The sequence below is a fragment of the Tachysurus fulvidraco genome, chromosome 12 (genome assembly GCF_022655615.1).
Source record: "Tachysurus fulvidraco isolate hzauxx_2018 chromosome 12, HZAU_PFXX_2.0, whole genome shotgun sequence".
In the NCBI taxonomy this organism is placed as follows: Eukaryota; Metazoa; Chordata; class Actinopteri; order Siluriformes; family Bagridae; genus Tachysurus; species Tachysurus fulvidraco.
In genome coordinates, this window is record NC_062529.1 from 7,743,340 (window position 1) to 7,757,831 (window position 14,492).

General features: G+C 44.5%; 1 protein-coding gene across 1 annotated transcript in view; it reads right to left on the reverse strand.

Annotated features, from left to right (window-relative positions):
- The window catches only part of akt1 (v-akt murine thymoma viral oncogene homolog 1), a 52,351-nt gene that overhangs the window by 17,430 nt on the left and 20,429 nt on the right, over window positions 1-14,492 (reverse strand). Inside the window, exon 3 of the mRNA XM_027172419.2 lies at window positions 1,593-1,721. Within this exon, the coding sequence (XP_027028220.1) occupies window positions 1,593-1,721 (129 nt within the window). The remainder of the gene's footprint in view (window positions 1-1,592; window positions 1,722-14,492) is intronic.

Sequence of the window (14,492 nt, forward strand, 5' to 3'; positions counted from 1 at the left end):
ATGGTGACGATCATTTATCTTTATCTCCATTCATCCCCAGCACTGCATTATACACTCATGTTGAGGAACCTCTGCAGTTGCGCTGCAGCAGAACAGGTGCATCATGGGACTGCAGCGGTGTTCGGGTCCTGCTGTTCTCTTTCGTATTAAAACGGTAATGTAGTTTTGTCACACTGAGAGTGCTGTTGTAAGTCATCATGACCACGGTTTCTATGGATTCTTTGAGTCATTATACAGTACAAAAACGCTCGAAGTATAAAATGATATTCATCATTCCAGGAATTTTGGGAGATTTCTCAGTTTTAACACTGGACGAGTTTAGCAGCTGTTTTGAGGGTTTTTGTTTTTTTCCCCAGCATGCCATCGTTCCTCTCAGCCGGTCTTGCTTTCAGCTTATAACAACAATGTGATAAATACGGGCAGTGTAGGAAGTTTAAAGTTTAAAGATAAATATCAAAAAGAACTAAACAGAAACAGTTTCATCTTCCTACTTTTGTGGAGACTTTTGTAACCGCTTCATCGTCAACTTTCCCTTTAATTTTCTCTATCGCTTTTCTGTTTTTAAAAGGTCAATTAATACACAGAAAGAGTGCCGTTATTTTTTAGGTTAGACTATTGTATTTTTATTTATTTATTTTTTAAAGGGAAATAAATTCAAAACCCCACCATCAGAGATGATCCTCTCTCCGTGCACGTTACTCTGGGTTCAAACTATCTTCAAAGTAATGCATCATGGCGATGCCCAGAAATCGACACCTTTTTGCTCTCTGTGCTTACACACTGAAGAGTCCAGCAGAGTCAGAAAACTTCATCAGCAGTTAAATAACTAACGCTTGTGTCTTTTTTAGCAGTGAAACAAAAATAAGCCCTGGCAACTAAACAAAAAAATCACGACTTGTGCTTTTTGAAGTAAGCACAATGGCGGTGAAACACAATCGCATCAGGAGGAGCCATATGTGGGAGAGGAAGCTGTAGCACTGAGCCATTTGTGGCAGAAGAGGAAGGAGCGGATGGGGTGGGGGGAAGCGACATAAGAGGCCTGTCGAGGAGATGGAGGACTTGAGTGGAGGCCACCACTGCGCTCCAGCAGGGCTCATCAACAGCCCAGAATGCTTTGCACCGTGTCATCGGTGTACACCAACATCATCGCTGTTACACGACTGACTGCATCTGACGCTAGGGCCGACTGCTGCTGATGCTGCTGCTGCTTTAGAGCAGAGCCGAGATAAATAATGAGAATAAGGCACTTAATAACCGTTATAACTCACGAGTGTCAGGAGGGAAGCATTTCCTTTAACAAACAATATGGCTGTCTAATTAGCCTGTTCAATCATTCAAGCGGCTTTTGGCAGCGATGGAGGGCTGATGCTCGGCTGAGTTCAGAAGGGGAAAGTGAGACAGAGAAAGAAGTGCTGGAGATGTTCGAATTCAACGAAGTCCTGCGGCTCCAGGGCTCAAGCGGGTTTAAGCGTTCATCTGATTTTGTAACCAGTTCTATTTACTGCTCTCTTACTGCTCACAAATTAAAGGCATGTGAAAGACTCTTGATCCTGAAAGGTTAAAACTTTTGAAAGTCAGCGTGAGATACTTACGTGCCACAGAGAAGTTATTGAGCGGTGTCTCTAGCTGGTCCACGTCCTGAGGCCGCTCTTTATAACCAATAAACGTACCGTCGTTCTTCAGCAAGAAATACCTCGGCCTCCACGTCTTTATGTACTCTCCTGTGGAACAGTGAGGAAAACACAAATAAAGCCTTTTGCTTATATTTCTGTGTGATACTCTGTAAATTCCTCTTTAGGATAATCTAATACACTACTGCAAGCCGTTATTGGTGTCATGGTGAGTCACTGAGGACGATCACACAGATGCCTCACTAATAACTTTAAGCTTATTGTGTTTCTTGCAGAAGGGGATTTCATTCCTCTTGATTTCCGGCTGTGACTGTGTAGAAGTTTGCAACCCCGTCCCTTTGGACTCAAAAAAATATAGATTTAAAAATAAATAAATAAATAAATAAAATAAAGGTGACAGGTGACAGGAGACGTGACTAAAAACGTGACTGAAAACCCTGCAGCTGTGTGGTGGTTAGTGTCGCAAAAGTGTTATATTGTTAGCTTTGATGCAAATCCTACAGAGTGAAATTTTCTGATGATGGCTATGGAAAGGACAGAACAGCATTGCTGACCACACTACTACACTAGAGGAACTCTTCCTCTCCCTCCCTCCCTCTCCCCTTCTCTCTCTCTCTCACACACACAGGGTTGTAGTTGCAGGTTGTGCTGTTATGTAGTATACGCTTATGCTTAGTGAGTCAGTCTCCCGAGTGGCCTCACGCCTTGTGGATGTGTGCAGTGTATCCACAGTAATTGTGTCATGCAGGCGAATTTGGCAATTTTTGTTCTTCAATGCCAGATGTTTTTGTTTTTTTTCCCTTGATAAAACTGCTGCCAAAAGTAGTGACTATGCCAGAGCAAGCTTTTAAAGACCACTACGTGCGTCTTGGTGCTTCTCCAAGACCCCGAGACAACACGTCAGGTCACGACGATCACAATCTTTTCTCATATGATGACTTTGTGTATTAAGACGTTCTGTCTTTGTGAAGCTCGTCCACTGAAATGATCGTCCATGCAGCTAATCCAGCTACTTAAACCTGGTCCTAAATCTTATGCTAACTCCAACCTCACTTATCAAATGCAACATTCTGCCTCTTAATGGTTTTAAAAATCAATGTTGTTTTTTTTTAAAATGTTTTCAGCACAAACACGTTGCAACAAGGTCAAAAAAGTCAGATACTCCAAACCTTTGAGAAGACGTTTATTCCTGATGTCTATATCCAACCCCCACACACACACCTGCCTGTGCTGTTAGCATGAGAGAACACACCTCACTTTCACATTTCACAACTAACACCCTATACCCTTTACCCGTAAACCTTTAATTCTGCTGAAAACCAGAAGGAGACAGTGTGCCAGATGTTGCACAATTTAAAAAAAAAAAAAAAACTTACGCATTAGGGAAGAAAAAAAAAAGCCCAACTGAAGCATCTGCAATGTCTCGGTGAGAAACTGAGTGAACAAAAAGTTGGAATGGAATAGTTTTCCAGGATAGAGAGACTGAATTCATTTTTAATTACGGCAGAGTGGTATTAACCCCATGCAGAGGCTGAGCAAGCTGTCCTTAATTGGCCCATTTACTCCTGGCGCTTCAGTTCTGAGCCATGCAGAATCAGTCAGAGCTGCCAGAGCAAACTGCTGCCTCTCTGCCATCCACTGAGCTCGGATATGTTCCCACTGTGACGGACCAGTCAGAGAACTCGACGCACACCCGAGCCCAGAACTGAGGTGCCGCCACATTCATCAAATCTGGCTGTCGATAGAACAATGCACTTCTATCGGTTGCGATCAGAATTACGCCGTTTGCCACAGATGACACGGGCCAAAAAGCAGAGCCCGAGTCTTTTATTTGATCGTACAACATCCTGCTAAACAATTCGCCTGACTCACAACTGGGAGTGTACTGGTGCACGTGAGAAAACATCCGCCTCCCAGATCCGTGCAGTTAACAAATCTCTATTCTGCAGCAGATGTCCAATATGTTATTGCGGCTGTTGTCATTTTTCATCAGCCGTCGAGAGGAGGAGGACTCCCGCTTAGCCGCCCGTTTTGCAAAGTAAGGAGGTTTCGGCAATCAAAAGACACTTTGTTATCGGAGCGCTGAGGCTGTCACGACTAACAACACTTAAAGCTACAGTCGAGGGCCTGAAAAGAGCAGCCTGCCTCTGAATTCTCTTGTGGCACTGAACCCGACTGACTGTGCGAGGTGTCGTGAGTTTGGTTCGATTCCCTTTAGCATAGACACGACTCGTACTCGGGTCTGCACTTGTTCGGGAAGTGAAGTAACCTGCGAAATAACAGAACCAAAATAATAAAAAAACAAGAGTAATGGTGAGTTCTCCATGCACATTTGCTGGACCTTTTGGAAGTGACAGAAATTTTGTTTGCTTTTTATTTCCACTAGAGTTTGGAGTGTGGCTATGGGGATTAAATGTTCATTCAGCTAGAAGATCATTAGTGAATTCAGGCAGTGATGGTGTTCAATCGGTGATCCAGTTCATCCCGAAGGTGTTTGCCACTCATCGAAGGCCACTCGAGATCTTCCACTCCAACCTTCATGGAGCTGACTGTGTGCACTGAGGCACGGTCATGCTGGAACAGGTTCGAGCCTCCTGGTTCCAATGAAGGGAAACAGTTTTAAACAGCTGTGTGCTTCCAGCTTTTTGGCAAGAAGCTGCTTATGGATGTGATGGTCAGGTGTCCACAAATCTCTCTCTCAAAACTAGATCCCTTCCTTCCTCCCTCCTCGCTGCCGTCTTTCCCAAAACTGTTCAGCGAGCACAGGAACAGCATGTCAACAATGCAGACACAACACGGACACAGTGCTGGTGACAAAGTGGACCTGGGAGGGATGCACACTTGGGGAGAGAAACAGGATCCATGGGGCTGCTTACAGAAAGCCACATGCTCTCACCTTTCCTGGGTGTGTAAGTAGAACTCACAGTCACATCTCAAAGACGACAACAGCCACAATCTACCGTTCGTTGGACAAGTGTTTAAAGACATGGAAGTGTGTGTGCATAAGAATCCAGAGCCCTGTGTGTGTGTGTGTGTGTGTGTGTGTGTGTGTGTGTGTAAGAAATAGCTACTGACTATATTATGACTGCCTCAGTGGGTGGCTTTGCTCGTCATCACAGGCGATGAACACGCTGTGCAGCCAACACATGCCGACTGGGGCGGGTACCGTGCGTCATTCCGGCTGGCACCGAACACATACACACTCCGAGGTCCTCAGGAGAGGTCACACTTTCAGCTCTTGTACAGAAACTTGGAGAGGTTGAGCTGTTAGTCCCAGATCATATGTAGTTAAAAAAAAAAAATAATAAAAATAATAATAATAAAAACTCTAGTGACCGTTACAAAACATTTGATTTGTTAGGTTTGGTTTAAGTCCTCAGTGCCGTAACTGCGCAGACACACACACGCGCACACGCTCACACACACACCAAGAGCACTAACATTAAGTTAGTGTGAACTGGAGAATAAGAGGGCTCTTCTATGAAAGCCTGGTAATTTGGTAATTTGAGGAAAAAACTCATTTCCATCCACTTTAGTTCCAGGAAGGACGTTTAGAGTCACTTTTCAGAGAAAACTCTTCTTCCACTCAGGTTTTCTCTGTCGTTTGACTGGATGCCAAAGGCATTTGTTCGAAGTCTATTGTCGCCCCCCCCTCCCATCTCTCTTGCTATTGCATTTGCTCAAAGCAACAGGGATAAACATTAGTTTGTTGATCAGCTGTGTTGCTGGTATGCTGATGCTTCCTTTGAACTAATAAACCTCCATCATGTCACAAGGGGTGGGGGGGGGGGGGATAACTTAGTGTATATGTTGTTATCCCAGGTCCACCAACCTGCCACTGCTGGGCCCCTGAGACAGGCCCTAAATTGGACCTGTGAATTGGGGCTCAGTTGTATAAAATGAGATAAAATGTAAGTCTCTCTCTGGATAAGAGCTTCTGCTAAATGCTGGAAATGTAAATGTACAAGGGTTACAGTTGCATCACCCCTTGGACGTGAATAAGACGCATAAAAGCTTCTAGAAGTCAAATCCTCCAAAACATAGACAATATTTTTTTAACAACATCTAACATTTCCGTGGTTAAATATTGGTTGTAAAAACAGAAGTGTCCAGTGATCAGATTTACTTTATGACCGATCAGCTCATTTGTTCAGCTTTTTTGTAGAAAAGCCAGTGCATGAGGGATGTGAGGATGGTTTAAATGTGTTCAGACCACCAGCTCCCACATCGTTCTGTGACAGAAAGATTCTCAAGGTGATCTCCAGAGGTAACTGTGACACGTTCTGAATAACCCAGAAACCTAAAAACACTGATGATAAACCTGCTGCGTTCCCTGTGCTGCTCTGCACGTCCTCATCGTGGCTCAGCTGTAGGATCGATGATGCAGTAAGGTAATGTACGACACAAAACGTAGGAATTCCTCCTGGAAGCTTGCGTTGCAATTGGGCGGGTCCTTTTATACCGTCCGCAGATTCGTATTTACAACTAATTAGCTCAGACATGCTGCCGGTAAACCCTTCGTGTTGCTGCAATGATTGATAGAAGCTTGTTAAAGGATGCCTTCCTGGGTTATGCCGTCGATTTACGAATCGTACTGCAGTCTTTATGCACTTGAAGCATCAGCGCATATGATAAACAAAGGCTTTATTAAAATTAAATATTAAATAGGGTTAGTTATATCTTCTAGAGTTAATTCTAGAGAAAAGCTTATTCTTTTTTTGGTCTTTGACGGTCAAGGCTGCTTAAAAAGCATGCACACACTTGAGCCTCGATTACTACACATTTATTTGAATTAGCAGGAACATGATGCTAATAATAATAATAAATTATTATTATTATTATTATTCCAGTCTCTGGCTTGTCACACTTGAAATAGCTGCCCCGAATCACTATAAACTCCCAGTACAGTACAGTACAGAGTCCTGGGTTACTCTGCTCATACTCATACTGTACAAAACCCGAAGTTAACAATGAATCCTGGTTATTCCTAATCTGACGTTCCACATTGTACTTTCCGATTTGTCTTGTACGTTTTGTACGAGTGAAAAAAAAAAACATCACTACGTAAATCCAGGCAAAAAAAGAAAAAAGAAAAAAAGACAAAAGTAGAAATCTGAAGATCTTTATGGACAGATAGACTTGCTTACTACTTGGTCTCCTCTGTGAGCTGCTACTGATGGGTGACGTATGATTCGAACCGCCTGTCGTTTCACCAATCGGCCCTAAGCGTTTCATAACCCCGGGGTTAAAAGAGCACTTTTCACAGTTCAACAAATCATTCCCTACATAACGGATCCTGTATTAGAGAGATTTCTAGCACAGTTATAACCTGCTGAACAGTTACATGGCCTGTATCGTAATTCCAGGGGGGGAGATAAATAAATAAACAAAAACTTGACAAGATATAAAGCCGCCAGGATCACGTAGGCTGATTTATGACTGAATGTAGTGCCACTGAGTGAAAGAGCAACACCTCTTGCAGCTTATGTGAACTTCTCAGCTCAGTTCCGCTGCTGTTTTTCTGCCCACCACATCCGCCTGACCGTCTGCTGGTCTCTCTCACCTTCCCTTTCACAAGAAGCTTCTAATAAAATCACTTCTGTGAATTCTCCCCCTGTCTCTCTCTCTCTCGCGCTTACACACACACAGCCACCACATCCACCCACATTTCCTTTTTTTGACATCTCTTCCTCTTTTTCACCCACACCGCTTCCACTTTTGTCACGCTGGCCTCCTGTTTCTCGTACAGGACGCGGTAAACAAGGAACGATGTGTATCGATTGTGAGGGTGTGTGTTTCCACCTTTGTGTCTCAGGATGAGGTCACAACAACAATAACGACAACATGCACAATGAAGTGGTACTGAGCATGTGGACATAAAACTACAAATCAGGAAAGGCATGGATTTATTTTTTATTATGCAAGCGCTAAATCGGGCTCTGATACGAGGAATTGTTTACAACGTACCGAATGTTACAACTACAGAGAAGGATGTATCATACATGGAAATTTAAAGGAGCAATAGGTGATACATGTTATCATGTTCAAGTGTGTGTGAGACCTCAGCACAAGTGTGCTAAGTGGCTAAAAACAGACCCCACCCACTTGGCTATTGAACGTTTCAAAGTGACGCCCAGGCTCGGCTAAAAAGCCCCAACACCGTTGATTTGACCGGACGTGGCGTAAATTACGTAACATGCCTGCACCATTCTACACCGTTTTCTAATATAAATAGTACGAGTCGTGTGTTCACGCTGAAAATTCCACTTGTTCTCGGGTTGCATATAAACATGTTATCTGAGCCGGACCAGCGTCTTTGTTTTTGTTTAAATGTGAGGTAACCGTGTGCGGTGCTAGAAATGACACTGCTAGCGTCTGTGCTTCGCTGGACTGTATTTTGTATTCAGTTCTGTGTCCACATCCTGATTCTGCGAAGATGCTCTAGTAGCTGGTAAAAATAGTTCAGACCACGTTGTCTATTCTTGTGTGCAGTGCAGCAGGTGGTGACGGGGAAGAAGAAGAAGAAGAAGAAAGAAAAAAAAAGTATGTCACTGCATCAAGGTGTTTAACTCCACTGAGGAGCCTCTCGAGCGACTGCGGCGTGTCATGATAAAATAAACATGTTGTAAACACGTCGGTAGGAAGTAGTCGTTCTCTTCATGTTTAGATGAATGTGGTGTTGAAACTAAACAGACAAGCAAATTCTGTGCAGAAAGAAACTGTTGATGAAAAAACACAAACTGATGAGTGACAGGGAAGGAACGCTCACACACACACACACACACACGCACACGCACGCACACACACACGCTCTCACACACACACACACACACACGCACACGCACACACACACACGTACACACGCACGCACACACGCACGCACACACAAGAAAAAAGAAAAGTTTTAAAAAAAAGAAAGAATAGACAGAATGAAAGAAAAAATTTATTTTATTTATTAATTTATTTCATAAATATCCATTTTAATAACATCTTTTTTTTATCAACTAAATGTAATAGAAAAATAAACAGATATTTACAGAAACTTTCAAAGAGTTACTTTAAAGAAAAAGACAAAAGACCTGCAACGCTTTCTCAGCGCACACACACACACACACACACACACACACACACACACACACACACACAGCATGTGTTGATCTGCAGACACACCGAGCACTTCACCCTCCTGACCTCAGCTCAGTGGCTTCTGTCATTTTAACCAGGTCTGTTTTCAAACTAAACCAACACAACACATTGTGGCATCTGCCGAGTGGCGCTTCGCACAAACAGGAAGTGAAGTTAGAGCGCTGTGTGTAGCATGAACTCCATGTTAGCTGCCGAGGTGCTGTTTGGGTATTGTGAGCATGGGAACATGCTGTGTTTGTGACGGAGCCCAAATATTGCTCCCTAAAGATCCACGCACAGAGACACGTGCAACACAGGGGCCGGGTGTGTGTGTGTGTGTGTGTGTGTGTGTGTGTGTGTGAATAGATAGATCTGCTGATTTTACAGATGTTGTCAGATAGAGATAAATTGGAGATAAATGACCGTGTGTGTATATGTGCATAAGTGTGTGTTGCCGCATATGTGCATAAGTGTGCGTGTCTGAGAGAGACAGAGAGAGAGAGAGAATATGAGAGTGCATGTGTCTGAGAGTGCGTACGTGTGTGTGTGTGTGTGTGTGTGTGTGTGTGTGTGTGTGTGTGTGTGTGTGTGTGTGTGGACCTGTCAGGCCCTGATAGAGTGCTTATACATGCAGAACAGCTGCAGAGCTCAGGGATGCTAAAGTGAAATATAATGAAGAGCAAGATTCGAGCACTCAAAAGAGAATTCATCTCTATCTGACAACTTACTTCTGACACACACACCAACAATTCATCTCTATCTGACAAGTGCTGCACTGCCTAAGCAGCACTAAAACAGTGTCTCTGGCATCATAAAGCTCACACACACACACACACACACACACACACATCTCGCTCTCGAACACAAAACATCACCGATCATATAAAAAAGCACCATGTATCAGCCCCCCCCCTCCACCACCCCACCCCCCTCTCCCCGTTTGACAAGACGACACTCTCAGCAGCACGCAGAATCCGCATTTCGTGCAGACCTAGCTTGAACGGCCAAGTGTGACACTACAGCGCTGAAGCCACATGAGCCGAGTCAGCGAGATATTAAAACTTCTTTTGGACAGAAACGCTTATACAGCACTCGAAAACCTCTCCTTTCAAACCAGACTGATGGACTGGACAGAACTCGGAGCTGTTCCACCATCAGGTGGAGGAATGTGCTGAGTGCAGATGTGTCGCTTCATAGATACGATACACGGCTCGGGTGTGCAGCCGGGGTGGGTTCAGCAATACGGGCGTTTCTCCATCATTCCTAGAACATCCCAAACGTGGGCTCTCTTGCGTCATTTCATTTAACTATTTTTCCTCCGTAACACCAGGGATATAAAAAGACGGAGTTTTGTGTGCTAATAATCTGAAAATAGATTGGAGCCACATTTAAATGAATCGATCCTTTTATTACAGGAAGGGCTAGAATTTTAAAACCTTCTCGCACCACCTTCAAAACTTGAATTTCCCAGATTGAAGCCACGATGGCGATCATGACAGACACGCTTTGTGTCATTGTGTTACACACTGCTGTACATAAAATAGGCAACCTTTTTTACTGACATGGCTCGAGAAAACTGGGCTATTAAATCTTTGAACTGTACAAAAGGTAGGCGGTGAGGTCATGAAGAATATGTGGAGCGTCATACTGTAAGCGCAGGCAAAACCGTGCATCAAGTATAAAGCAGGCTGCAGCACACTGAGCCGTATCACACCACCACAGACTGGACTTTTCTACACCACCACATAAGCTCCTTTAAAGGTCACCTCTGATACGCAGAGAGAAAAGCTCCTGTGGCTGTTCTTTCTGCTTAAGACCGGGGTCCAGGGTCGATAAGGATGGGCGTGGCCTTTACAGGACAAGGTCGGAACACTAGCCGAATCGTGAACGGCGTTTTAGGTGAAGACACGAAGCAGTGAAAATAAATGGAGAGGGAAAAAAAATGTAAAGAGAAGGCGAGAGGTAAAGGGGCCATCAGAAACAGTAAGAGACGTGAAACTGAAAGGGTAGCTAAGTCAAACTAGTGCAGAGAGAGAGAGAGAGAGAGAGAGAGAGAGAGAGAGAGAGAGAGAGAGAGAGAGAGAGAGAGAGAGAGAGAGAGAGAGACTAAGCATCATCTTAGGTGAAGGCCAGACTGCAGTGTGTCAGAATGTGACAGCCTGAGAAACAGTGAGAGTCTTACACACACACACAGAGTTATACATTGCTATAAAAGCACATGTGTATATTACTGTGTGATTTTACATTCATGCCAATAAAGCAGAACTGAACACACACAGATAGAGAGAGAGAGAGAGAGAGAGAGCGCTTTAGTGTACTACTCATGGTTAAAGGGGAGAACTTCCTGAGAGAGCAGCCACTGCATTCTGTCCTCCTCCATTCATCTCCCGGGATAAGGAAACAGCACAGGAGGTGATGGTGATTCTGTGTGTGTGTGTGTGTGTGTGTGTGTGTGTGTGTGTGTGTGTGTTCAGGCAGAGGGAGGGACATAATAAAAAAGAAAGTAAGTGAGAGTGTGAAGAGGGAAGGGGAAAGAGGCAGACAGGCAGGCAGTAAGGTGGAGGATTAAGGGAATTAAACTATTTAAAAGTGGGAATGGGGTGCTTTTGTTGTCTTTTTCCTGGGTCACCCCCTCCCTCTCGTCCTCCCTCTCATCCTCCTTCTCTTTCTCGCTCTCTGTGCTGGCATCCTGCAGCTGTGCCAGCCACCACTGCGCCCAGCATCTCAATGAGTCTCTCATCGGCGAAACCCCATCCACGCCGCCCCCCATCGCGTCTACGGTCTGCATGACCCACACACGCATGCCACGCTCAGCCTCCGCCTCTCTCTCTCTTGCTCTCTCTCCCTGTCCCTCGCTCTGTCCCTCCTTTCTTCCTCTCTTTTGTTGGCCTCCTTTTTTCTTTCTCCCCTGCAGCTGGATGGGACAGAGCTTTTGGCAGTCACCCCTTTTTTTCCCCCCTCTCTCTCTCTCTCTGTCTCTCCCTCTCTCTCTTTTTCTGCCACTGCCACTGGGGTGGGCGCTGCCACCGCTACAGGAAAGGGAAAAAAAATGGGGGGGAAGGAGGATGAAGAGAGGACTCAGCCCCTGTTTCTCACGCTCGTAAGAAAGCCCTCGCTTCTTCTCGTCAGCCAGAGGCACCTGCTGATTACCATAGAGACGCTGTGTGAAGGCCCGGCCCTCCTCCATCATCTCCCCCTCCGGTTTTAATTCTGTTTCAGATCCCCCCCTCTTTTTCCGTTCGGTAAACAAGCACTCGGTGGATTAGTTAAATGGGCTGCTGCACAGGAAACAAATAAACAAACAGGGGAGAGAAAGCGGAATTCCGCCGTCTTAAAGCCCTTCAGTACGAATCTGTGGGACGCCACCAGAGGACGGAGCACCTCGTTTTAAACTCCAATTTGTTTGAAATAATTAATTGTAATTAATTCTGGGGATTTAACTTCTATACTCCAGGATATTCTTATACGTACTATATGTTTTATACCTTTTATATTTTCCATACAAGCTTGAACATCAAGCTAAAACATCAAATCTCTCACTAGAAGGTGTTATTTTAGTAGCGAGATAACCTGGAACTTTGGCTGCACCACACAGTGATAAATGTTATTACTACGGCAACCAGTAGCAAGAACGGCTACTGGAGACAAAAGACAGAGACAAAATCACAGTGTGAATGTAGCATAAGACTCCTGAATTGCAGTAATCTATGAGGCCACAGCAATGCTGAACGATATAAAAAAAAAAAGAGAGAGAGAAAATGGTGTAATTTAGCACTTTTACAAATTCTAATCAGTCAGGACATTATACTGACTTCGCTTTTGAGTTTGAGGGCGCAACCTTCGATACAGACGTCACGATGACTAATCGGTGAAAATCTCTTAAATGACTAAAACAAGAATATAAACAAGACTTTACATACTATGCTTGTTTTTCAAATGCTAAAAAAAAAATCTTGCAGCCAAATATCTTAAACAAACAAACAAAAACAAAAACAAAAAACCTGCTTCTCCAAACACCAAGCACAAAGATTGTAGAAAAACTCCAAGCAGTCAGCTTGCACTAATGCAGCATTGGGAACTGCAGGAGCTGATCTCCAACATGGCCGAGACACCTGACTCCATATTCGCTGCTAATAGCAGAGCACCTAAGATACGCCGAAGAAAGCTCCAAAAAGCTGCAGAGCTCTGGCCAGCTGCTGAAGAATGCAGAGCTGATGATGGATGTGTGGGATGGATGAGTGCAACGCCAATCGTTAGCAGCCTACGCAAAACACTCTGGGAAGACAGCAGGGACTCTGGACTGGCAGAGGGAGGACAGAGAGAATGCAGAAGGGGGAGAGAGAGAAAGAGAGAGAGAGAGACAGAACGAATGTTTATATGAAGTATGGGACAGCAGAGACTTCAAACTGGCACACAGCTTAGGGGGAGAGGAAGAAAGGTTTCTAGTGTTATTCCACTAAACAGCACTGAGCGGCACAGAAATCCAAACCCGTGATTATCCACATTCTGGTCGAGCACATTTGTATTTTCCCCATGAAAGTAGGAGGACGTGGAGGTTATCGCTGCAGACAACATTACTCTGAAAGAGAAACAATTCAAAACAATCCGGAATGTTCCTGGAAATACAGCAAGTGCACATGAACTACAACTCACATGTGGTCACTGGTACGCATGAAGTGCACTAGCTAGGGCACATAGCGCCATTATGTTACACTGGATGTAAGAAGCAAACAAAGTGGAAGCCAGGAAGTTTGACGAAGTTAGGAAGTGATGACAGGACATAACAGAGTAAATAAATGGAAGAAGAAGAAAAAAAGTTAATAAGGACGATTCCCTAATCACGACCGGCCGATCAGGAGTGTGCGGTCTTTTTTTTTTTTTTTTTTTTTTAAAGCTCTATCCATATGTTCAACTCGGCAGAAATGGTGGACAAAAAAAGTAGGATCGTGACGGGTTTGACGAGCCGTATCGCGTCGTCCAAGAGAAAGCAGAACGATGATACTGGAAGAGAGAAGAAAGGCTAGAACGTGAAAGACTGAGAAAGTGTGCAGAAAGCACAGGGACCCAGAGCTTTGAGAGAGAAAGCTACGGGAAAGCTCGCCTATATAAAAAGCAGAAGTCGGTTTATTAGTACAATAATAAAAAAAATAAATAAAAGCTGGTGAAAGTGGAGTAAGAGTGGAGCGGATGAGTAATAGGGGCTGGTATAGGCGCGGAACAGAAGTATGAGGAATCAAAAGAGAACAGAAATCTTGTCAGGGGGCAAAATAATGAAGAGGGAACATTAGCGACGAAAAGGAAACACTGAGAAAAATGACTTATCCTTGCAGCGCAGTTGCAGAGCAGGAGGCTTTGGCACAGAAAAGTAAGCACACAGCAGGCTGACTGTGACAGAGGTGGGCCTTGCTGGTGCACACACACACACACACACACACACACACACACACACACACACACACACACACACACACGAACATGCTCTCTCTCCCCCAACAACTACACCCTGGCAATTTACATCTCTCCAGCACATTTAGCAAGCGCCCGTCTGCTCTCACTCAAGGCCCTGCTGGCCTCCAGACAGCAGACAGAGTGCTCACATCACAGGGAGTCTGACACCATCCTCAGAGGAAATGTTTCCATTTTTGCTCCATTCACCAAAGAGGAAGAAAAAGAAAAGAAAAAACTCCTGGGCACTGGGGAGAAAAACCCAGTCAGCACTTTTTGACTGTGGCTGCG